This window comes from Serpula lacrymans (genome assembly GCF_000218685.1).
Source record: "Serpula lacrymans var. lacrymans S7.9 unplaced genomic scaffold SERLAscaffold_7, whole genome shotgun sequence".
NCBI classification, from domain to species: Eukaryota; Fungi; Basidiomycota; class Agaricomycetes; order Boletales; family Serpulaceae; genus Serpula; species Serpula lacrymans.
The window spans coordinates 1,011,179-1,035,064 of NW_006763296.1; the positions used below are offsets into that span (position 1 = coordinate 1,011,179).

A 23,886-nucleotide genomic window follows, 5' to 3' on the forward strand; every position below is an offset into this window, starting at 1 on the left:
AAGCTACCTGGCTGATTGGTTTATGAATCAAATACCCAGGCATCTAAAAGGCACGACGAGTAGGAGGTTATTGCACCAACACCACCGGACAAAATATCAATCAACTTGCGCATTCACCTTTGACTAACTATCATGTCCGCCACAACGAATGTCTTAATCACCGGTGCAACTGGTATGTAATAAACTACTATATCCTTCATATCCCTCACGAATGCGTTTTTCGTGACACAGGATATGTCGGGGGCGCTGTCCTTGAGCTGCTTCTAGAGCACCCTACAGCGTCGTCGTCACAGTTCACTGCCCTTGTGCGCTCCCCTGAAAAGGCACAGAAGCTTGAAGCTATCGGTGTTCATGCTGTTGTGGGATCTCTTTCCGAACTCAGCAAACTAGAGCAACTTGCCTCCGAATCCGCTGTGATATTTGCTTGTGTGGGCGTTACTTGGTCTGACTGCAGCATTGCTTCTTTGGTTTTAATCGCATTTTCCAGGCGGACTCCGATGATGAGTCAGTAACCAAGGCTATTTTGGCTGGGCTGAAGAAACGCTATGAATCGACAGGACAAGCTCCTATTTTGATTCACACCGTAAGCCTGATTTGGATCATTTTATTTGTTGATTATATTGCTGTCAACTAAAATAATAGTCCGGCACTGGTAGGTCCTGGACTGGTGTGGGTTTCTTATGTGGGAATTGATTCTGACCTATTGCAGGTGTTCTGACGGATAAAGCTGCTGGAATGTATGCTTATGATACCATTTACGACGACACGGACGTCGAACAATTAGAGACTCTTGCAGACACACAGCTTCACAGAAACGTTGATCTCTTGATTATCGAGGCTGATAAACAAGGTGCGCTTCCTCTTTCCTTTCGTAAGATCCACAGTACCCATTAACCTTCAACGACTATCATCTTATACAGGATACGCACGCACGCATATTGTACTTCCCTCTACGATCTATGCCCGTGCGACCGGTAGATTCGTCCAGCTTGGCATCCAGAATCCAAAATCGATGCAGATTCCGTGTCTTATTCGGAGCAGTCTGAAGCGTGGGCAAGGTGGCATGATTGGCGACGGCCAAAACCAATGGGCTAATGTCCACATTGATGATAGTAAGCCTATGAGTGAAATGACAATGATTCAAGGCTGATCATTTTGATAGTTGCATCCTTATATATTGTGCTATACGAAGCCATCTTGGCTAACGAGGCAGGGCACGGTCGTGAAGGCTTGTACTTTGGGGAGAACGGCGAACACTTGCTGTACGACGTCGGTAAAGCGGTTGCCGAAGCTCTATATGACCTGGGTAAAGGCAGGAGCCCAGAGCCCACAACGGTGACTGAGGAGAAGCTCAAGGCTGATCTCTTTGTAAGACTACGTTCAATTATCATATTACACAGTAGATTTCCGGTATTGTTTACTAATATTCAACTTTTGACTAGGCTGTATACTTAGGCTCTAACTCCCGTTGCCGCGCCAGTAGAGCACGAGCTCTTGGCTGGGAGCCAAAATACACTACGAAAGACCTACTTGCCAGTATCAAGCCCGAGGTAGAGGCTATGTTGAAGGAATGACTTTGATTGTGAGTTTAGGTATGCTAATTGGTCTATCCTTTTAAATTGCATTGGTTTGAGGGTCAAGGAGTAATTTTGTGCATATGGTTGAAGTTTGACAATGTCGTGACACTGCGTATTTGTCTGTTATAGTAAAAAGTTATTCATGATCATCATCATGTTGGATCTCATACTTAAAGTTTGCGATACAAAACATATTTCAACTACAAGTTGATCTCACTTTGCTCTTATATAGTCACCTACCGTCTATCGTATACCCTCAGTTGTTCTGATCACACTGAGGGTATGACATTCCATTTCTACAGTATTTCTCATTTCTACCGTAGCTGATAATGTACCGGCATAGTCCTGACTATTTCTAGGTACAAAATACAGTTGTTCTGATCACAGTTGAGGTCCTCACTATTTCTAGCTTCTACACATCATCATCTTCATCATCATCATCATTAGAAACAAGAACGGACAAGAGGGGGGACTGTCGCTTAGCTCCGAGAGGTTATTGGAGCACAGATGAAGCATAAAGGCAAAGGGAGGGAGGTTTCGGGTGTTTATAAAAACAGTGATATTATTATGGCAGTAGAATAGTACGCTACTTGGATCTGTACCCACAGGTGACCTGCAGACCTGTAGTGCCTACCCGCAAACACACCTGCACCCATTGAATCTTTACCCGGGCTGGGTACAAATATCGATCTCCATAATGTCTATACCTGCAGGCATGACCGGTGGTACACCCATGATAGACCCTACGACGTCCGTCACACCAACCTCACGGCAATTTCCCCAGACTGGCACCTAGTAGCGCCGCTGCGATTAACTGCTCTCAGACTCTCGAAGCTCTACTACCACCACAACCACCATCCGACCAACCCCCCAAATTCATGACCACCGCCCTCGAGGACCTCGCACTCGTCGCCCGCCTCCGTGCTGAGCTGGTGGAGGTTGAGCACCGACTCGAAGAGCGATCAGCCTTCTCAGCTGCAACCCAGGACTTTAACGTGACCTCTGTTAGTTCTCGATCTAATCCACACCGCAATTTAGTCACTTTTAAATATTCTGGCCAAGTTTCCAGCATCAAGTGGGATCGGGCGGTCACCGAGAATGAGTTCGATCGAGATAAATGTCTCCAGCAACCTGCAAAGGATATAGTGGACATGGTAAAACCACCGCTGGATGACGAGTCGAAGCTGTTACTCTCCATCGTTGCTACAGTTCTCCCTCAACTCTCGACAAGAGAAAGCAAGATGCACGATTTGGCCAAGTTGTTCAATAACCTTGTCAACGAGAATAACTCTGCTCCTCCATATGTGGCCTGGAATCTTGAGTTGGCCCATTTCGCTTTCGCTGCTGCCTACTCGGTGTCACCGCGTGAGCGTGGACAATTAACGGAAGAGGAGACGCGTCGCCTGGTGCTCGACTGGTTCGAGACATTCTGGATGAAAGAAGTTGACAAGCTTGGTTGCGTTTAGTGAGTAGCTGATCATCATACTAGTAGATCATATGAGTGAACGTATCTCATTTTGTTGCTTAGCGATCAGGCTATCCCTTTCCCTATTATCATTCATCTAACCCAGGAAAACGAGAACCGCAAGTATTCGCCGCGACCTGATGCTACCTTCTTACAGCACGGTATCCCTCTTTTTTGGTCAAAATCGATTCGCACTGCAACAATCAGGATGAGTACCAGCTCAATGTTTACGCGGCGTGTGTGCTACGGCTCATAGCGCGTCTCGGAGAGGATGACCGCATCAAAAATGAATATGACAACAATGTTTTCCTCATGGCAGTGTTCTTCTCTGAAAAATGGGAAATAAATCGCTACTTTTTCTTCATGGATGATGATGATAAAGTACGTCTGAAGACATTCGTTTGGGCTAGTTTTAACTTTGGGTTCCGTTTCCAGGTCTGCCGTGATCTGAAAACTTTCGATATGGGGGATCCTTTTCAATTAACGCATTTCCTGCGTGAGTTCTACAATTATGCATTCTACATCGGAAAAGGAGGAGCCCTGAGTCCAGATATGGAACAAATTTCGAAGAAGATTGTCGGAAGTATCAAAAAGAGTTTTCATACTAATGACCACTTGAACACCGGGGATAGTGACAAACGACGTAGTCAGCGAGGGGGTCCGGGTTCAAAGCAATATAGTGCCATGGATATCCGCAACGTGATGACTGACGCTCTCAAAGGAACATGTTTCCAGTTACAAGTAGATCCCAAGGGTTTTGCCCCCCTACATGAGGCAAGTGTTTGAAGACCCGTGTCCTGCTTTGCGCTAATAAATTGGAGCAGTTACCGGATCATATAGCAGAGGCCAAAGACTCCAACGGAAAATGACTTATCGTGAAGCTTGTCCACAAACTGTGCAATGAGCTCTCCCTTCTCAAGGAATTATCAACGCAAAGAACTCCACTTAACCATGTTGTGCCCTTGGTTGAAGTGGTCGTGTTGGAATTGGGACCTTTGCTTATTCTCGAAAGGGGGAACACACTTTCTACGTTCGGGTATATTCACAAGGACAGATCCGAGCGGCTGAGCCGCGAGCTTGTAGAAGGTGTTGCCTTCCTCCATGCACAAGGAATTGCGCACCTGGATATCAAGCCTGACAATCTTATCTGTACCTTTGACACTGAGAGGCTCCTTATTATTAACTTTGATATAGCCATGAAGTGCAGTGGTGCAGATGATATGGTCGAAAGGTCCTGTGGGACTCTCGAATGGAGCGCTCCAGAAATTGTTCTCGACGCTGACAAGCCGCCACGGGCATTCAGTCTCATATGAGCGGATCTGTGGTCCTGTGGGAGGGTTCTTCAGTTCATTGCTGGGATGGTGGATGAAGGCGGATATTCTGGTTTTAGGCAGCTCATCAAGATGCTTCTGGACAAAGATCCGAGACGGCGGCCTTCGTTACATTCAGTAGTGGATAAGGAATCGGTTTCATGGACAACTAATCAACTCCTGGAAGCATTCGGGTGTCAAGCAAGTGGTAACGAGACTGAAGAGACGGTGCCTGGCGTTAGAGCCCGGAGCCGACAACATTCACAGAAGAAGAGTTGCTCAAGTATTTCGGGGTAAGCCGTTACACAGATTTCGAGATGCTGGGGGCTTTGCTTTGAACTCACGTTGTCGTGCCGAGCGTTCGCGATCCATAGGGTGGAACCCGAAGTACACAATACAGGACATGCTGGAAAGCATTAAACCGGAAATCGAAGTGTCGCTCAGTGGGTGATTTACACGGGAGCTCTGAGGATAGTAATTCAGTTGTACCTATTAAAAAACAAAAATATGATAAGATAAGATAGGGAGATATCCCTCGAATGACTAATAAATAAGTTTACTTTTTGTAAGTCGTGCCCTGTTTTTATCTGGCAGTTTCGTGTATAATACTAGTCTCTCAGGCTTAGCAGGGCGCTTTGGGTGGTAATAACGTGAAACGTTGACGCAATCCATGAAGACGGGCCGTGCTTAGGATCACCTGGAACTTTCAGGATCGTGGAATGTAAGCAAGACCGGGGAATTGCTAATGATGCATTAATGGTGACCTGTCGCGAGTCTTGCCATCTTCTTCTCCATAGTTGATTTCTAAGCTACCTGGCTTATGCATCAATTACCCAGGTATATAAAAAGCACGATGAGTAGGAGGTCATTGCATCAATATCTAACGGACAAAACATCAATCAACTTATAATATTCGCCTCTGACTAACTATCATGTCCTCTACAACGAATGTCTTTATCACTGGTGCAACCGGTATGTAATAGACTACTCTACCACTCATATTCCTCACCAATGCGTATTTCGTGACACAGGATATATCGGAGGCGCTGTCCTTGAGCTGCTTCTCGAGCACCCTACAGCGTCGTCATCACAGTTCACCGCGCTTGTGCGCTCTCCTGAAAAAGCACAGAAGCTTGAGGCTATCGGTGTTCATGCCGTTGTGGGATCCAATTCTGATCTCGACAAGCTAGAGCAGCTTGCCTCCGAGTCTGATGTGATATTTGCTTGTGTAGGTCTTAGTTGGTGTGACTGTTACTTTGGTTCTGATCGCATTTTCTAGGCCGACGCTGATAATGTACCAGCAACCAAGGCTATTTTGGCTGGGCTGAAGAAACGCTATGAATCTACAGGAAAGGCTCCCATTCTGGTCCACACTGTAAGCCTCATTGTGCCACATTTTGACCATTACTGATTACTTTCAACTAAACTAACAGTCCGGCACTGGTAAGTCCTGAACTGATGTGAGTTACTTTTGCAGCAACTGATTCTGGTCTATTGCAGGCGTTCTGACGGATCATGCTGCTGGAAAATATGCTTATGATACCATTTACGACGACACGGACGTCGCACAATTAGAGACCCTTCCGGATACACAATTTCACAGAAACGTTGATCTCTTGATTATCGAGGCTGATAAACAAGGTGCGCTTTCTTTCCACTTTCCTTTCGTTAAATCCACATTGACCTTTAACCTTGAACAACGATCATCTTATTCAGGATACGCACGCACGCACATTGTGCTTCCCTCTACGATCTATGCCCATGCGACCGGTAAACTCGTCCAGCTTGGCATCCAGAATCCAAAATCGATACAGATTCCTTGTCTTATTCGGAGCAGTCTGAAGCGTGGACAAGGTGGCGTGACTGGCGAGGGCAAAAACCGATGGCCTAATGTCCACATTGATGATAGTAAGCCTATTTATGAAACAACAGTGACTCGAAACTGATTATTTTGGTAGTCGCTTCCTTATATATTGTGTTATACGAAGCCATCTTGGCTGGTAAGGCAGGGCACGGACGTGAAGGCTTGTACTTTGGGGAGAACGGCGAACACTTGCTGTACGACGTCAGCAAAGCGGTTGCCGAAGCACTTTATGAGCTTGGCAAAGGCAGGAGCCCGGAGCCCACAACGTTTACTGAGGAGGAGCTCAACGCTGATTTCCTTGTAAGCCTATGTTCAACCATTGTCTTGCACAGCGGAGTATTGGTATTGTTTACTAATATCAAACTTTTGACCAGATTGCATACTTAGGCACTAACTCCCGTTGCCATGCCAGTAGAGCACGAGCTCTTGGTTGGAAGCCAAAGTACACGACGAAAGACCTGCTTGCGAGTATCAAACCTGAGGTGGAGGCAATATTAAAGGAATAAATATTGATCCTGCTAGTGGGTCTATGTTTTTATATTGCATTGATTTCAAGGAGTGATTGTGTGCATATGGTTCAACTTTTATGTTGTCGTGTTTGTCTGTTATAAGTAGAAAGCTCTGCAAGATGTATTCTCTTTCGCCTTTCGAATAAAATGATATAAATGCGCTTTGTTGAATCGTTGCTGAATCGGACCTACTGAATAGACCACTAGTCTGAGAGGTGCTAGATGCTGCCAGATACCTTGGATTTTGACGCGCTTAGTCCCTAAGCAATTTTTTTGGCGTTTTACAGGTCGTTTCAAGACCTTGGAAGTCGCATCACCCCTCTTACATCGACAATTGACCGCAGCGGCGTCTAAAGCTAATACTAAAAGCCGGTTCGGATATTCCAACAAATTTGTCAGACAGACGCTCTCTCAGTACAGTACGTCTACTATTATCTATTTACTTCTCTCCCAGCCTCTCTCAGCCTATTACCGATCTAAACTTTTGGCTGGGGATCATCATCAATCATCATCTAAACGTGTAGGACAGGACAACTCGAAGCTGCTCTATTATAACAAGTGTTATGTTCAATGTATTTATTACCAAATCCCTCATTTGATCGTGTACTTGTCTGACTACATTTCTAATCCCAAACTAGCACAACTTACATTATGCTCTGCTTTTATTGGCTGTTTCGTTTATATTCCAGTCTCTCCGGCTTAACAGGGCGCTTTGGATAGTTGAAAGTCAGCCGAATGAATGAATTAGACCGGGAATTGTTGATACCGTATCAACACTCAACTGTCTTCTCCAAATCTGATTTCTAAGCTATCTGCCTGGCTGGCTTATGAATCAATTACATACCAGCATATAAAGGGCATGACAAGACGACAGCTAGAAGATTGCGCCAGTACCTACCAGAGAAAACACCGATCAACTTGAACACCTTTGACTAACTAGTATCATGTCCTCCACGACGAACGTCTTTATCATTGGTGCAACGGGTATGTAATAGGCTGCTGCATCCTCCACATCTCCCATGAATGTTTATTTTGTGACATAGGATACATCGGAGGCGCTGTCCTTGAGCTGCTTCTCGAGCACCCTACAGCGTCGTCATCGCAATTCACCGCCCTTGTGCGCTCTCCTGAAAAGGCACAGAAACTGGAATCCGTTGGCGTTCATGCTGTTGTGGGATCTCTTTCTGAACTCGACAAGCTAGAGCAGCTTGCGTCCCAGTCTGATGTGATATTTGCTTGTGTAGGTCTTACTTGGCGTGACTGTTTCTTTGGTTCTGATCGCATTTTCTAGGCCGACGCTGATAATGTACCAGCAACCAAGGCTATTTTAGCTGGGCTGAAGAAACGCTATGACTCTACAGGAAAGGCACCTATCTTGATTCACACTGTAAGCCTTATCGTTTCATATTTGGATCATTTTGCTTATCGAATACTTGCAACTAACAGTCTGGCACTGGTAAGCCCTGAATTCATGTGAGTTTCTTATACGGGTGTTAATTCTAATTTATCATAGGTGTTCTGATGGATAAGGCCGCCGGAAAATACGCTTATGATACCATTTACGACGACACGGATGTCGAACAATTGGAGACTCTTCCAGACACACAGATTCACAGAAACGTTGATCTTCTGATCATCGAGGCTGATAAGCAAGGTGCGCTGCGTTCGTTCGATCCAGTAAATCCACATCGACCCTTGACGCTATCGTCTTGTGTAGGATATGCACGCACACACATCGTGCTTCCCTCTATTGTCTATGCCCGTGCTACAGGTAAACTCGTCGACCTTGGCATCCAGAATCCAATTTCCATTTTGATTCCACGCCTTGTTCGGAGCAGTCTGAAGAGTGGGCAAGTCAGCATCGTTGGCGAGGGAAAAAATCGATGGCCTAACATCCACATCGATGATAGTAAGGCCACTGTCGAAACGAGATAGTCCAACGTTGATTATTTTTGACAGCTGCGTCCTTATACATTGTACTATATGACGCCATCTTGGCTAATAAGGCAGGACACGGACGTGAAGGCCTATACTTTGGGGAGAACGGCGAACACTTGATGTTCGATGTCAATAAAGCAGTTGCTGAAGTACTTCATGAGCTGGGCAAAAGTAGGAGTCCCGAGCCCATAGTATTGACTGAAGAAGAGCTCAAGGTTAATCCCATGGTAAGTCTAGGTTCAATTATCATCTCACCTAGTGGATTCCTGGTATTGTTTGCTGATATCAAAGTGTTGCCTAGGCTATATACTCAGGTTCCAACTCCCGTTGCCGTGCTAGTAGAGCACGGGCTCTTGGTTGGAAGCCAAAGTACACGACGAAAGATCTGTTTGCCAGTATAAAGCCTGAGGTGGAGGCTATACTGAAGGAATGAATTCAGATACACTAGTGTCGAATTGCGTTAGTTTGAGTGTCAAGGAGTGATCGTGTGCATGTGGTTTGATGCTGTCGCGACACTGCATATCCTTCTGTTATTGATAAAATGTATTGTATGATGTATTTTCCTCGACTTTTGGAACAATATTAATATTGTCTATTGTTTTCACCACTGTCAAATCTGACTTACTGTACGGACCAGTGCGGGTGAATTTAGCATCGCAGCATTTCAAGTTCTATAATTTTATGTCCACTTAGCACTATCTAAGCGCCCAACTGCAAACCTTCCTTGCCGTAATGCCCCACCCAGGTCTTTCCCATGGTTACTGAACAAAGGCAGGTCAATAATGGAGTGCTGAAGGGGTAATTGATAGGTAAAATCGAGCTGGAACTGTTGCACATGTCTCCTCCTTGATGCGAGTAGGGCTATATCGAACGGATCGTGTAACTTTGAGCTAGGCACCGGTTTGGTTCGTTTCATTTCCTCTCTCGTTTTCTCATGAAAGTTGATTGTCTCCAAGCAAATTTGTATTCGACGTGTTGACGATCTCTGCAGTCTTGGTGTCGAAGTCGTTTCTCCAAGATCTGCCCACCTCAGCTCTCTCCTCGAGCCTACCATTCTTTCCAAGCAACGCCGCTCCTTTTTCCACCATTCTAAAATCTGTATCTCTTGATCCATCATGTCACCAACGATTCGTTCCTTCCTCGAGTCTCGTACATCAGTGTTTTCACGCGACGACGAAGCCACTGGCACTCCGAGTCAAGCAGCCCCTTCCACTCCAAGCTCCATATATATAATCGGCTTTGTCCTGGCTCCCTTGGTCCTTTTGAGCACCATTCTCTGGCTATCCATCCGATGGTACAGACGCAGGGTGAGGACCACGCAGCGAGAGAAGCCTTCGGGTGCTTTCCTTTCAATTCGTGGCTTAGTCAAAATCTTGAATGGAGAGGGCGGAGAAATCCAGGAGAAGTCTACTGACCTTAGTCAAGTCAGGTAATGACATCTTTGTGCATCTTCTTGTTTGCTGGAGGCTAAAACAAAGGATTTGACTATCAGGAAACCTGGTGTGACTCCAGCAGGAGAATTCAGCCGTGCCAACATGACCTCTTCCATCGTGTTCCCAGACAAAGTCATCACTAGAACGCCTCGCTCTCCCAGGTTGTCTTCACACCGCAATTCTCTTCGTCTTTCTCGAGAGACAACTCGTTCGCCACGTCCGAGTCAACGTTCATCGCAACAATCGCCTTCACCTTTTCGTCACGACTCTGGTAGTTCTCGACCTCGCATCTCCATTTTGCGCTTTGACTCGGCCTCACCGAATCGTTCGTCTGTAATCTCCTCCAGGGGGTCATCATCTTCCTCCTCTATTTCACGTACAGTACGTCAGCAGTTCGAGCCCGTGCTGCCCGACGAACTTCGAGTACGTAATGGTGAACACCTGGTCATTCTGCAGTCATTTGATGATGGTTGGTGTTCCGTTGGGAGAGAGCCAAAACGAGTATCAGTATTGATACCTGCTGCATTCCGACCCAAAACCAGCGATTCGAACAGCGTGGAGCTAGGCGTCGTTCCTGCTTGGATATTCACCAAGCCGATGAGAGGTGTCTACGCTGAACGACCCTTGAGAAGCTCTAGTCTGGCTGGCGCATCTGACCTTTTGCCCGACGGCCCTCCCAGAGAAGCGGTCGTGTCTTGGTCAAATTTTGCGTAAAGATGCTATGCATTTCTTTACGTTTCCGCATTCCTGCATTCTAAACTTTCCCCTGTCATATTTTCTTGCTCTCATTTCTTGATGCTTTTCCGGCTTTTCTCTCGCAGTCGACCTGTTTGTTCGGTTCCTCGTTAGATCTCACTACTCATACTGCCATCGCGTCTTTTGTCACCTGGTGTGTGTACCATTATTCTACATTCGACCCTGCAGATGCTATGTCGTCAAGTCCATTTTTCCATCTTCGCAGTCCCGAGTATTGCTTCTCATTGTTGTTGTCTTTGTCTTCTGTAATGTTCCTGTTGGTTAGTTATCCAACCGCCTGTGTAGCCTACCTTTCTTCTTGAGCTGTCTGACAGCTAGATCATTCGATCATACATATACTGTGTATATTGATACCCAATGCACGAAGTCATTCCCATATCTGAGCCCTTATATGTTTTCTCCATGGTCCAGATGAGATGGAGATTTTATGTTTTCATTGATCTCCTTGACATGGCATGGGCGTTCGCGGAGATTGTAATCAAGATATTCACTGGATCCGTTGATTTTTTGGTTCAGAATGTTCCTTACAGTAATGCCCACCACTGTAGATAGATAATATTCTGTGTGCTCTGAGGTTTTGACTTACTATCACATCCACCAGGCTTTATGGCGTCGCTTCCACCACCACCTTCGCCAGTCCATCTCTTGCGGTCACACTTCAGCCCAGTCAACGTTCTCTCCTTTTCAAATGACAACGAGCGATTATACTCTGGGGATACCTCAGGACTTGTCGTTATCACTAGCACCCGCTCGCTGCGTGCCATAGCGTCGTGGAAGGCGCATTCGGACGGTTTGCTGGGTGTAGAAGAATGGGATGCTCACATTATCACGTTCGTCGCCAACCTCTGCCGTTATACCGAAGTTCTTGGCTAACTCGTGTATGCAATACAAACCACGCGGGGCTCTCGTGCAGGCATGGAAGGGACAATAAAATCCATGTGTGGGCTCGCATCGACGAGTTCCCTGCGGCTGCTTCCATAAGACTGGGAGGTTCAGCTTCACTGCCAGGCCTACCCACCCCAAACCTACGCTATTCCCTGGACGTAAATGCGTTGAACTATTGTCGCTTTTCACTTTTACCTCTGCTTCAGGCAGAGCATGCTATCCAGAATACTGACACTGAGGCACTGATAGCTGTGCCCAATCTTGTCGAGTCTTCACTGGTAAGTCATATGGCTTGCATTACCCTCTGATTCTGCTTCAATGCTGTCGAAATTCATGTATGCGTAAAGGCAGACGTGTGGACATTGCCTGCTTGCCAGCGACTACATGCAGCTATAGGCAAACAGGAAAGCTCTGACACAGAGTCAGACGGGCGTGGAAATCGACAGGCTGGTGTGTTTCTCATCCATTTGTTAAAGCCCATCTCATACCAATATTCGAAACTGAGAAGGTATAATCATGTCCATGCATTTATTCACAACTCTTCCAGACACCGCATCATCTTCTAGCTCGCCACGAGAACTGCGTTTGCTCTGCGCATATGAGAATGGCGGTGTCATACTCCGCAGATATACTGGACCCGAAAATAAAAAAACTATTGAGGGCATTGGATGGCAAGTAGCATGGAGTAGCACACTTCATGTTGAATCTGGTATGGCGCATATGCTCCATCTGGCGGAGGCCAACACACTACTGAGAAACCCGTATTTTGATTTCCAGTCATGGCCATGGCAGTCTCAAGGGCCTGTACATTTGCTTTAACCGTCTCTGCAGACCACCTCGTCGGGCGTTATGATTTGATAGTATGATGCTACGTCTCTCACTGAAGAGCGCTAATCACCCCGATACAGAGTGCAGGGCTGCCTGGCGTTTCGTTAGAAGATGCGTGTAAGGTATACAGGACCAAGAAACCGGGCAACGCTGCCATTGCTATTCGCGACGACGGGAAAGTGTGTGCAATCGGAGGGTGGGATGGCAAGTAAGTGCTCATCCTCTTCCAACCAGATCGGATGTAGTTACAGAACAGTCTCTATCATCTCAGAGTAAGACTTTATTCCACCAAGACAATGAAGCCACTGGGAACGCTCGAATATCACAAGCAAAGCTGCCAAGCGGTCGCGTTTGCTAGATCAACACCGTCCATGGAAAAAGAGCACGACTCCACTGTACAGTCGGGCCTCCTGGAAGTTACGGATGATGAAGAGAGCGACGATGAGATGAGCGAAGAAGAAATGCGGAAAAGAGGTCTTTGGCTAGTTGCTGGAGGAAAAGATAGCAGATTGTCTGTGTGGACTTTGATGAGCTTCGACAAAAGGTGATACTACAACTTTTCAGTCGCATACGAAACAGTCCCATCCGATATTAAATAGGTGAGGCTGGTGAGTTATCGGAAGATGTACAATCGACAACAATTTCGAAGCTCAAATATTCTTTCATATCAATCGGATCAGTACTGGTAGTATCCCCACATGAAAGCACTGCGAGACAAACAACAAATGTTATACGATATTCGGTAATAAATATCAAGTCTTGGAATAAAGATTGCAGCACAAAGACATTCTCTGAAGAAATAAGATGAATAAAAAGAGCGAATATTTGACACTGGCACGAAAGTCCGTGGTTGACAGTAGAAACGCTAACGCTGCTCTTGGCGCTCCTGCATTACGATTATACATTTACAAGGAGAAGGTCGGGAAGGAAGGACAAGATGAGCTAACTGTGGCTATAATAAACCAGCAGCTCTTAGATCTTGCAGCAACCTAGCTTGCTCTAGCGTATGGCGGTCTGGTACGATTGAACTGGCATTTCTGTGTGGAGGGGAAGCGGCAGGAGGTGTGTCTGATGCTCGGGGCTCTGGAATATCCTCTTCATGGTACATTCCGAAAACACGCTCAATATTCCGTCTAGTGGAAAGATCTAGCTGAATGTCTTCAGGGGTGACGACGGTAGGCGTAGATGATGCACGAATGGAAGACTCCCATCGCTTTACACGCCAATATCCGATCAGGGAGGAAAGGAGGAGGAACCAACCTAGTATTAACATGTCAGATCAACATGACTACAAAACATAAAACGTTGCATACCCAAAGTCATGAGCAGGAAGGAGAGCCATATATGCGTGGTGGAATTGAATTCACCGTTCAATCCACCGTCGGGCTGAGGCACAGTAGGGGTCGGCGAAGTAGATAGCAATGGTTTGTCTGGCGAATCAACGTTATCTGTGGGCCAGGCCAATGGCGCATCCCCTGGTACGCCATCACCAGTACCCATGCCACCGTCAGCGGTCACACGAGAGTAAAATCCATACTGAATGAGCGTGAGCCCAAGACCGGCGCGGGAACCGTACTTTGCAGCATGGGATGTGTGCAAGAGGTACGTAAGTAGGAAACCAACGAATTGGAAGAAGAAGGAAGTGAAAAGATTGGCGGCGAATATGAGGATTGAGCCTGAAGGGAGGTCTTCGATCATCATATCAGAGTCAAGATCGAATCCTGAGGGTGCATGGATAGTGTTTTCGAAATAAGAAGGGACTGCATCTGCCTGTGCATCTGCATAAGACTGGAAATAATGGTATATGATTAGCGTTGCATAACATGAAAAAAAAAGTGATGTCCTACCGGTGGAGCCTGACTCTGGGTCTCCTCAGGAACCATGTATACGTCTCCGTCTTCAGTGCGAACTTGCACAGGCCGAGTAGGCTTTGCCATGACGTTTGCAAAAACGCCATCGTTTTCGATACCCCCACCTCTGGCACCTGCTTGGGACGATTCGCTGGTGGGCACACGAACATAATGGGTGGGAAGAATGGCTCCTACAGCCCTACGGAAGAATGAAGGTCGAGGTATGGTTGTTCCGAGGGGAGACGTAGGTAGCTGACCGTTGGAGTTACCGATGTCGTTGGGCATAGCGACAGCAGATATGCCTGGGGGAGAACCGGGTGGAGGACGGTCGTAGTCATAATCTCTCTCAAAATCGTAGACACCTGGCATGGCATTTGGACTGGAATTGTGCAGAGTATCCTCTGAGCGAATGCTGTATGATTGTGTGAGTGGTGTCGATTCGAGCTGGCTGTCGTCCTCGTTATCGGATTCAAAGGCGTCATCCAGTTCTTGTTCAGCCTCTGGCCCATTGCTCGAACGCCGAGTTGGTACGGGGGCGTAGCGAGCAGGCATTCTGGATAAAGGTCACAATACGAAGGAACAGGCTGGCTGTATAAGGATGAGTACAAAGGATAAAGTGAAAAAGGCTGTAACAAGTGTCAGGCCAGCTCGCTGGAGAGGTTGTAATTGAGACGACGATATGTCAAATGCAGTGTCGGCATGTCCCATAGCATCACTGATTCAGCTCCTTATAGACTGGCGCCACCTGCTTATTTACAACATGCCCTATGTAGCTACAGTTACTCCAAATGTCTGTGGTGGAGACCTCACGATATCACAAGCTTGGATCATCATCGTAGAAAGCTCGATCGACAACCAAGGAATAGTCGACAGAACAAGGGGTGCTTCCACTTACGTAGACCGTATCAGATTCAAAGGCACTGCTGAGCACGCATCTCAGAACCAATCCTTGCTTCTCGCTTTCCACCCTTCGCCCAACAGCCAATCTCTGATGGACATAGGTGCCTCAATCACCAGCTCACCGGTACGTGAAGCGAGGCGAAGAATGTCACGGGGAACAGCGCAATTCCCGTCGAATGAACAGCGTTCCTCCTTTATGAACGCACTGGCATTCTTCCCGACCTTTGCACAACTTTCCAACCTAAACGTAGTGCTTGCAATTGACACCTGCTTATCCACCAATGAGAGGCTGTCCTCCATAGAAAAGTGCTATCCATGAGTATAAACGTTGAAAACCGACACTCCGAGGAAGGAAGCGTTGCGTGAGATTGATTTTACAAATGCGCAGCATCATATGAAGAATACAGTATTGCGTCGTGATCTAACCAAGAAGTCCTTTGACATATCTCAACAAGTCTCTGCCCTGGATAGAATATTGACAGTTAGGAGTTGCACAGTAAAACTTGAAAATTGCCACCCACCCCGCGACTTTTCACTCCTGCGACCATGGCCTCCACCCCCTCTAGATCGGTCCGCCCTTCCTGTTCACTTCCGTCTGACACTTCATTTGATAGCCCAGACATAGTTCTTGACAAAGCCATTCGCTGTCTCTGACCTAAGCCATGCCTCGACACAACAGCTACCACTGCTCTCCATCCCTCGATTTCTCCTTCCAAACCCTTCAACTGTGCTTGAGGTGACATGTTCGTATGTGAAGTTGCACCTGGCTGAAGTGGTAGCGAGGGAACAACAGTGGAACGAACGACATAGGGACAATACGATCGATGTTCTTTCAAAATATCAAATTGCCTTTGAGGCTTAGGCGCGGGTGGTGGAGTTTCGTGGTCCTCGGCTGTAGAACCATTCTGCGGAGGTGGAGGAGCAAACGCCCATAGCCCAATCCGCCTTTGGCACAGAGAACAGTGTAAGAGAGAAGAATCCCTCTGGTTGTTGACTGGAGAACGGAAAGAGCTAGTACGAGGTATCATAGGTGAAGATACTGGCGTCGCCTCTCTTTCAGAGATACGAGCGACAGAGTTAGCACGAGACAATGACGGTGTCGAAGCCTTAGAGGGGACATTTGTATTTGCTCTAGATAGGGACGTCGTTCGCAGTCGTTCAGGAGAAGGCGGTGCTAATGCCCAACCAAATAGAGATGTCAACAGCGTCGAATCTGACGGCTCGTCTGTAAAAACTGAAGCATCTGGATCACCGTCCACTTGCATAGGTGAAGACCCTTCCTCCGAAAAGGCTGGTGTAATAGGTACAGTCGCAATTATGGATCGCAGAGTCTTCAGTTGCGCGTTAGACTTGAAGGGTTGCACATTCAAACATTAGAACGTGGAATACGTAATTTTGACATAACGTACGTACCAAAGGATGTCTTACTTGCACGCCTTGCAACACGGGTTCCAAAGTTAAAGCATTTAACTTCATATCTCGAGCCATTGCCAATGGTGATTGTAGAGGAATGCGGTATATTGAAGCTACTAGAGAATTAGCACTGGAAAACAGCTTATGATCAGGACTGAAAGACATACCATCGCACTGTCGAGTTTTCCATGGACACCCATCTTTGTGCATCTGCACTAGCGAAGTGCGTTGTTTCTCAATCAACGAATTTGCTGGAGAAGGGTGCATTTAGTTTAGTATACTCGGACCTAGACCTACCTTCTTACCAGCATCCTTGACCATACCGTCTCTCCCGGTAACAACCCACGAGACACCGCAAATACCGCATGACAGCCTATCTTTCCCGTCATTTACCCATCCGCACTTGGACGCAGCCACAGCATCAATTGCAGGAGGTTTGTTGGCGTACGTCGCTAGTTTATAAGTACCCAAACGGGAGAGAAAGGACTGAGTTGAAGATGGTCTGTAATCCGATATCGAACTCCTTGACGGCGCATGCACAAGCGGGTGCTGGGGCGTTTTGAACGGAAGTATTTTGCGAGAGCGTGAGGCAGTGCGTGCAAGTATTGCAGCGAGATGAGGTGCGGTCTTGGATAAGTCTGTCTTGTACGGAGAACCTCTGAATATTCATAATGGAAATAGAAGAACGACTGTTCAGAAGATACGCGACACATGGATAGTGGAGATAGTTGAAGCCGACTGACTCGGATAATGGATTTGTTTCTTTCGGTTTTATCCCGTACTTAGCAAGTGTAGAATAGAGAGAACGGGACAATATTTGTTTCTTCGCTGGAGTCGGCCTTTCGTTGAGCTGAGGAAACGACGATGACCCGACTGCATCGTCCAAGCTTTGGATGGCGTCGTCGAGTTTTCGCTGTTGAAACGGCTATTAGCTCTGAGTTAGATACTATTGACAAAATAGATACTTTTGTTGCTCTGATAGACGACATGTCCGCTCCAGAGGATGTTGAGCTCGTGCTGTTACCAGAACCTTGTTGCAGGGAAGCCATTCAGGAATGTGGAGAGCGCTCAAGGAAATGTCGAGGATACAAGTGGCAGCATTTGTATTATCTAAGCATTTCTAGATTCGGAAGTGTGGCTGGCCACTCTCCTTTTCAGACACCGCGGCCTATCCTCAGAAACATCATCTTTTGCAGCCAACTTGAACATCGTGGCCATTCTATCTCGTCGAACAAGAAAACCCCACTTTCTGACAGAAATGTGGTAATAATACAGTGCCTGTACTCTACACACAGCTCAGGTCAACTCGCTCAGTCGCCAAAGTATAAAAGCTGGCCCGGTGCTTCCGAGTCCACGATCCAGTAACCAACCAAGTATCAGCATATGGTAAAGTCGTTTCGTAAAAAGCGTGGTGGGCAACTATTAACAAGGGCTCTGTAACTATATAATCTAATTGGTTTTGTTTATTATCAATAGTTTGCGTAAACCCAATGCCTTGCAATCGTTCATGCCAAAAACACGAATTCAAGAGGACTAGAGACATAATCAACTGGTATATAATGGTATGGAACCGTTCGTATTCATCCTCTCTCCCAACCATCACAGCTGAGAGGTTACTATTCAATTACTCACCGGAAAACATCGGCAATCGACATTATAACGAGGCTATCTGTGAGTTGTCTCATTCCAACGTATACTCTTATCCTCATCAGCATATGCACCTTTTTGTTGTCTCCTTACTGCTTGACTGACCTGTGTTTTAGATCGATTTTGATAACAACAGATCTTCTGGATAGCTGTAGATCTCTGTTCAATACTGTATCAAGTTACACGGGCCTCTCTTGGTGAGGATTACAAGCACTGGTGCCTGCTTGATGAGTGCTCACACCATCCGACCAACCTCACAAATAGTTCGTTGCTTACATCGGAATCTACGACTACTGAGATAGCTTGTTCCAAACATATTCACATCTACACGATCGTGTACAGATACCATTACGATGTCAGCGAACGATACACAGATGGATTGGGAGGCTGCTGAAGATTGTGTCACTAATCCTCCAGCCACGGAGTCTTCAGCTGCTGTTCGAACATGGACAGCAGAGCGTTCTTCTCAGATTCTAGCCCTCCTCGAGGCCGATCCGCCCCGGGCCATCAACTCTCCCTACAACCCAGAACGCCTCCTTAACAACTGTGTTTTTGTCACCCTGGCCTATCTCCTTCACACTAATGCTCGCGATCTCTGTGACCGTATTGGCATCCGTCCAGTCCCAGGGAGTCCTGGTGTCACGCTTGAAGCTGCCGTCACCGCTATTGAACGTCTAGGGATACGGTTCTGCGTTGTCAGGTTTTCTCCCTCTCACCCACCTAATCCCCTCAATCCTCGTAATCCTCTCGTTATGCGCCCCAACTTGCGGCAAAATGTGCTACCACCCCCCAGAGATGGGATACCAGAATCATACGTCACCTGGCGTCAATGGCCACGCCGAGTGGGAGTGGCGTATACGCGTGCCAATGGTACAGGGCATGTGGTCGTATGCAATTCGCCTGGCGCGCCTTATAGACGTTATATGGACTACCAGACTCGTGCAGATGGGCAGGATGTGACTAGAGAAGTGCAACAGAGCAGGGTCTTTATGGTATTTGCTGTAGATTGGCAAAGGTCTCGAGGCTCGTTCATTGAGGCGTTACAGCGCCAGGAAGCCCAGGAAGAGCAAGCGCAGAGACAACGGGAGGAGGAGCAGAAACGACAGGAAGAAGAACAGAAACGACAGGCGGAAGAAAAGAAACAGCGCGATAAACATGGATTCTATGGAGGCCGCTTCTATGACAAACTGTAACTGTTCAGATTTCTCTGTGTCTTACGAAGTTTTCGCCGCTAAGTTACTTTCCAAAGAAATGTCTTGCGTGTACAATATGATAAATTCCCGGTTGTTGTACTTGTATCGCCAGCTGTAGGTTTTGTTTTGAATTTTGATGTTGTTTTTGGAATAGGTGATATGTTGAGAAAGCAGTTTCTACAGAACTGAATATTTGTCCTTTCCTGATTCATATTCCACATATGCAGTCAAACGACGCATGATGTCATTCAAAAAACAAAGCGAAATATTTGGGACGGCCAGGCCTCGGTGGGAGTGTCTAATGTGATAATAGCATCATCAGAGTGGGTTGCATTCAGTCTGACGGGTTGGTCAGAAAGCATATACATTTACATCCCATCTAATTCAGTAACTGAAAAGTGTCTATAACACACAGGGTGCGTATGTATTAAGCATCGAGGAAGATATCATGCACTACGTGGCTACAATTATCGGAATGACCGCACGACGATAATCAACTATGTACATCATCAGTCACGTCGTGTGGAGGCCCTTGTTCCATGTTCCGCATTGCAACGGCATGTTTCTCCCCTTTGAGGATATCTATAACCGTGCGTGCAGCTTGCACGTCATTTCGAAAGTAGAATGCCTTGATGAACATCATGTACAGCGGACGGGCATGCCGTTCGAAAGATATATACGGCGGAAGTTTGGGCAGCTGCATCTCCTGGGGCGCGCGGGACAGCGGCGTACCAAAGGGCAACCGTCCAGAGGAAACATGCTCCCCCGCGGGATATCCACTCCGAATCATATGATCAAAGAGAGCTCGTAACTTCTTGTTGTCAAACATGGTGCGCCATCGCATGACCGCTTTAAGGAGGATGTTGACGGTTACGCGATCAGGGGTGAAGGAATAGTGGTCCACAAGGTAGTTCAAAGATGCAAGAACCTTGCGCATCTTCCTACCATTGCGGGGTAAAGGTTGTATCACAACACCATGAAGGTATATATTGCAGAGGGATGTGCGGGTATCTGCATCCAATTTATCCGCTACACGGGCAAAAAGCTTCTTCGTCGCCAGAATCCTGCCAGCACGAATCAATAAGTGCATCGCAAGTCGAATGGTGGAGATATCTGAGGGGTCCCTATCCAGCATCGATGAGGCCTTCAAGGACAGTATACGGATTGGCATATGTGCCCGTATGGCGACTGTTCGGGCCGTAAAGTGATATCTGTGCTTTCCCAACGAACCGGGCACTGCAAGACAAGCTCGTGGAACAAGAGAAGTAGCCCCACTCCTCGTAAGTTCATGAACAACACAGCGAAACATCGTGCTATAACGCGGGTAGAGCCTGCCGACGAGCTCAAGCAACTGAACAGCATAACGATACTGTTTATGCCTGAGAAAAACATGAGAGCATCGCAAAAAGAATGATGGCTTAAAGTATGATGGTGAAGTCCGGGTAATTGCTTTGATGACCGATATGGCTTTGCCAGCATGCACCGACTTCAAAATATGAACAAGGATGTGCTCAAGACACCAACGAACAGTTCGAGGTGGTAGAGACGAGGAGTATGTATCGCGTAAGGCATCACCCAATGTAGAGAGAGACTCGGGTTCAAAATTTGCGGATTGATACTGAGCCATGTGCCTCAGGACGTTGGACATAAGCTCTTGCCTTTGCTCGCCAGACAATTGACAGTTATGGAGAAACGGTATCGCGTCTTGATATGCCCCAACCTTCGCGAGTGCCACTCCGAGGGAGATGGTTGGTTCGACGGCGATTTCAATACCATCACGTCTAGCAGCAGCATAAAGAGCGTAAGCAAGTCTCGGATCTCGGCGTACAAGATTATCGATCGCAATGGAAGTGACCGCCGGTAGCCATCGAGTATCAGGGAGGGTGTCTTTCAGGTCTGTAAGGGCCATCCTGCACTGATCAACGTGACTGGGAAGAGAAGCAATGAGAAACTCCGCTGCCATGGACAGAATTTGCAATCTGGTAAGACCGTCGTCGTCGTCGCACCAAAGCTTTGACGAAGTACTATAGGCATGACATGCATCCTTGAGTGACATATCACCTATTACACCAGACAAGTAGAAGAAAGAGGAGACAATCGAGCGTGCAGCCAGGGGATGTTCGGCCTCCCTTTGAGCGCAGGCAGACCAATTCTCCCATGAGGCGCGCAGAGTTCCTTGAATCATGTCCTTCAGAGTAGACTGGTCAACCGAGGTCAAATCCATGCCCCCAAACACCTTTCTCATCGTTGCAAGACTAAACACGGCTTCCCACGTGACGGTAGCAAGACAAGGAATAGGCATTGTCTCCTGCTGCATGGTTGCTTGGCTGATCAGAGCAGGGCGGCCATTATATAATGCAAGTAACATGATGCTACTCCACCGCCTACCTAACGAGTTGGCGGGCACGAAAATGCTGCGCAGAAGAGTAGTTGCGTATTGTGCTAGATGGTCTGAAGGCGATGTCGATGAAGCAAGAACAGTCACGATACTGCGGGCAATTTCGTTGACACTGAGGGCATCATGATGATAGGGCCCCGGTGGGCTCCCCTGAGCGGTGTAGCATTTCGTTGATATAGCACGTTCCCCCCTGAGAGACAAATTTGAAACGCGATGCGAAAACGTAGACAGCACTAGTTCGCGAGATATGGTTGACATATTGCCATTGAACTGGAGAAGTATCCGCCAAAGCACTCCAAGTAGCCTGGGATGCCACTCGTCATGCCTCCGTAGGGCACTACACAACCTATAAACGGCGGCATCCAGAAATCCGGGACCTTCGATGGATAGTAGGGCCTCAAAATACGGAACATGAACTTCAGGATCAGCAGTATGCTGACATATATGGCGGTACTGAATACGCGCGCGATATATTGCACTTGATAGGTTTGCGGCCTTGGCTAAGTCATAGTTCAGCCTTGAATTCAGATACTGACCATGTAAATTGCTTACATTCAGAAAACTCGACCGCTAAATACCGTACCACGTTAGCTAGTTCAGCACGCATGATCCAGTAACGATCCGAGTGACTCAAGGTCTGACCCAACCTTTCCTTATCTTTTGTAATCAAGACAACAAAGGACCAGTAGCTCCGGGAGATAGTATGTTCTTTAAAATGAGATGCGAAAGGATTCGTATAGATACAATGCCTGAAAGGGTGAAGCGATAAAGACCCAAAGAGGCTAATTAGAGAGCTAAGTCTGCCAGAATCGAGTTGACCAAGTTGATTCCTGGCTTTTGCCGACATATAAAGAGACCGTAGGGTGTTAGCAGAGTGCTTCTCTGGGTGGCATGAGGTCATGTTATTAGGAGAAAGAAATGCGTAAAGAAGATCTATAGCCTTGCTATTATCGTGAGGCTTCTCGGGAAAAACGCACAGAGTCTGGACCTCAATAGTGCTGCTTGTTCTAGTTAGATATTCCTCAGGATTGATCGGCGTAGGCTCCCGCCATTGTGGCGAACATGTGTGATTGGTGTTTGCAGCATTTCCCATGTCAATCCGGTCCTCAAGATTGGTGCGAGGCGAGCGAAGCAAAGGCAAGGGTCGTCTCAGCACTTCCTCCTGCCCTATGACTGTTGGAATGCGAGCGTCTGATAGTGTTACACCACAGGGGTCCGTTCGAGTGTGTACCACGCCTGACAACGAGGAGGCATTGTCATGAGTGTCATATACTGGGCAGACACGTCCTTTCCTACGAGTTGCGTTGGACTTTGGTGCGCTATATGTTGATAGTGGCCTAGCAAGGTATTCAGCTGATATTATTCACGGCACAGTATCATATATAACTCACCGAATGTCTTGTAGAATGCCGCCGTATCCGCCCAATTCTCGGACGGTCGACTGACACCATCGCAACATTCCATTGCATGGATTCAGAATCACTGCGCGTCACCACACCGACGTCGAAATACACGCCAAACTTCCACACTAAAACACAGGATATGCCCAATTGCCTGCAGTGCAATGGGTGTCTCTCTCCACCACAGAAAAGATGGAAGCTGTTGTTGGGGAAGAGAAAGGTTCGCTGGCGTCGCGGCCCACGATGAGCTCGCGGTCGGAGTTCCACTTCTGGATTTCGGCGTAAAACGGCTTGGCTATATTCCCAAACCTTGTTTATGAACTGCACGGCAAACTCCGAGATGCAGGCCTCACCAAACTTTCAGAAAAGTTACCGAGTCCACATATCCTCAGTTAGTCGCCTTGAAAAATCCATTGGCACCACCAGGTATGTAATGTGTTTTCAGTCCGTTATATGTTGTTCATCTGGTTTTTAATTAGAGGTCAATCGGGAGGCATCTCTTTACGCAAAACTTCACCTG

General features: G+C 47.1%; 14 protein-coding genes across 14 annotated transcripts; 8 read left to right on the forward strand and 6 right to left on the reverse strand.

Moving 5' to 3' along the window:
• Nucleotides 1-32: 32 nt before the first annotated feature.
• On the forward strand, nt 33-1,887 carry SERLADRAFT_415596 (uncharacterized protein; the record flags this gene model as incomplete). Its single annotated transcript, XM_007318470.1, has 8 exons — nt 33-172; nt 232-428; nt 455-583; nt 643-652; nt 710-850; nt 921-1,112; nt 1,163-1,368; nt 1,443-1,887. 8 exons carry the CDS (start codon nt 133-135, stop codon nt 1,572-1,574), a joined length of 1,047 nt encoding a protein of 348 aa, XP_007318532.1.
• A 1,331-nt stretch (nt 1,888-3,218) lies between these two features.
• On the forward strand, nt 3,219-3,933 carry SERLADRAFT_467952 (uncharacterized protein; the record flags this gene model as incomplete). The annotated part of the gene is made up of 3 exons (XM_007318471.1): nt 3,219-3,423; nt 3,478-3,816; nt 3,867-3,933. The coding sequence occupies 3 exons, from the start codon at nt 3,355-3,357 to the stop codon at nt 3,909-3,911; spliced, it is 453 nt and encodes a 150-aa protein (XP_007318533.1).
• A 91-nt stretch (nt 3,934-4,024) lies between these two features.
• Nucleotides 4,025-4,895, forward strand: SERLADRAFT_467954 (uncharacterized protein; the record flags this gene model as incomplete). The annotated part of the gene is made up of 1 exon (XM_007318472.1): nt 4,025-4,895. The coding sequence occupies one exon, from the start codon at nt 4,401-4,403 to the stop codon at nt 4,647-4,649; it is 249 nt and encodes an 82-aa protein (XP_007318534.1).
• Nucleotides 4,896-5,237: 342 nt separating this feature from the next.
• On the forward strand, nt 5,238-6,901 carry SERLADRAFT_467959 (uncharacterized protein; the record flags this gene model as incomplete). The annotated part of the gene is made up of 8 exons (XM_007318473.1): nt 5,238-5,324; nt 5,384-5,580; nt 5,632-5,727; nt 5,786-5,795; nt 5,853-5,993; nt 6,069-6,260; nt 6,311-6,516; nt 6,591-6,901. The coding sequence occupies 8 exons, from the start codon at nt 5,285-5,287 to the stop codon at nt 6,720-6,722; spliced, it is 1,014 nt and encodes a 337-aa protein (XP_007318535.1).
• Nucleotides 6,902-7,224: 323 nt separating this feature from the next.
• Nucleotides 7,225-9,274, forward strand: SERLADRAFT_467961 (uncharacterized protein; the record flags this gene model as incomplete). The annotated part of the gene is made up of 9 exons (XM_007318474.1): nt 7,225-7,297; nt 7,364-7,709; nt 7,769-7,965; nt 8,017-8,112; nt 8,172-8,181; nt 8,239-8,379; nt 8,443-8,634; nt 8,685-8,890; nt 8,965-9,274. The coding sequence occupies 8 exons, from the start codon at nt 7,670-7,672 to the stop codon at nt 9,094-9,096; spliced, it is 1,014 nt and encodes a 337-aa protein (XP_007318536.1).
• Nucleotides 9,275-9,342: 68 nt separating this feature from the next.
• SERLADRAFT_369771 (uncharacterized protein) lies at nt 9,343-9,777 on the reverse strand (the record flags this gene model as incomplete). The annotated part of the gene is made up of 1 exon (XM_007318475.1): nt 9,343-9,777. One exon carries the CDS (start codon nt 9,775-9,777, stop codon nt 9,343-9,345), a length of 435 nt encoding a protein of 144 aa, XP_007318537.1.
• A 1-nt stretch (nt 9,778) lies between these two features.
• On the forward strand, nt 9,779-10,810 carry SERLADRAFT_369772 (uncharacterized protein; the record flags this gene model as incomplete). Its single annotated transcript, XM_007318476.1, has 2 exons — nt 9,779-10,092; nt 10,156-10,810. 2 exons carry the CDS (start codon nt 9,779-9,781, stop codon nt 10,808-10,810), a joined length of 969 nt encoding a protein of 322 aa, XP_007318538.1.
• Nucleotides 10,811-11,458: 648 nt separating this feature from the next.
• On the forward strand, nt 11,459-13,824 carry SERLADRAFT_361544 (uncharacterized protein; the record flags this gene model as incomplete). Its single annotated transcript, XM_007318477.1, has 7 exons — nt 11,459-11,682; nt 11,766-12,015; nt 12,085-12,187; nt 12,243-12,446; nt 12,515-12,597; nt 12,646-12,773; nt 12,837-13,824. The coding sequence occupies 7 exons, from the start codon at nt 11,459-11,461 to the stop codon at nt 13,111-13,113; spliced, it is 1,269 nt and encodes a 422-aa protein (XP_007318539.1).
• Nucleotides 13,825-14,096: 272 nt separating this feature from the next.
• Nucleotides 14,097-14,537, reverse strand: SERLADRAFT_389910 (uncharacterized protein; the record flags this gene model as incomplete). Its single annotated transcript, XM_007318478.1, has 3 exons — nt 14,097-14,127; nt 14,150-14,353; nt 14,413-14,537. Coding segments are annotated over 2 exons (294 nt in total), but the record flags the coding sequence as incomplete, so codon positions are not given.
• Nucleotides 14,538-14,613: 76 nt separating this feature from the next.
• On the reverse strand, nt 14,614-15,116 carry SERLADRAFT_389912 (uncharacterized protein; the record flags this gene model as incomplete). The annotated part of the gene is made up of 1 exon (XM_007318479.1): nt 14,614-15,116. A coding segment is annotated over one exon (353 nt), but the record flags the coding sequence as incomplete, so codon positions are not given.
• Nucleotides 15,117-15,254: 138 nt separating this feature from the next.
• SERLADRAFT_467971 (uncharacterized protein) lies at nt 15,255-17,082 on the reverse strand (the record flags this gene model as incomplete). The annotated part of the gene is made up of 4 exons (XM_007318480.1): nt 15,255-15,778; nt 15,837-16,664; nt 16,729-16,841; nt 16,896-17,082. 4 exons carry the CDS (start codon nt 16,993-16,995, stop codon nt 15,737-15,739), a joined length of 1,083 nt encoding a protein of 360 aa, XP_007318542.1.
• A 1,667-nt stretch (nt 17,083-18,749) lies between these two features.
• Nucleotides 18,750-19,707, forward strand: SERLADRAFT_467977 (uncharacterized protein; the record flags this gene model as incomplete). The annotated part of the gene is made up of 1 exon (XM_007318481.1): nt 18,750-19,707. One exon carries the CDS (start codon nt 18,750-18,752, stop codon nt 19,566-19,568), a length of 819 nt encoding a protein of 272 aa, XP_007318543.1.
• Nucleotides 19,708-19,899: 192 nt separating this feature from the next.
• SERLADRAFT_467980 (uncharacterized protein) lies at nt 19,900-21,303 on the reverse strand (the record flags this gene model as incomplete). Its single annotated transcript, XM_007318482.1, has 1 exon — nt 19,900-21,303. The coding sequence occupies one exon, from the start codon at nt 21,214-21,216 to the stop codon at nt 20,062-20,064; it is 1,155 nt and encodes a 384-aa protein (XP_007318544.1).
• A 1,815-nt stretch (nt 21,304-23,118) lies between these two features.
• On the reverse strand, nt 23,119-23,442 carry SERLADRAFT_467983 (uncharacterized protein; the record flags this gene model as incomplete). Its single annotated transcript, XM_007318483.1, has 2 exons — nt 23,119-23,303; nt 23,358-23,442. Coding segments are annotated over 2 exons (252 nt in total), but the record flags the coding sequence as incomplete, so codon positions are not given.
• Between the last annotated feature and the right edge of the window lie 444 nt (nt 23,443-23,886).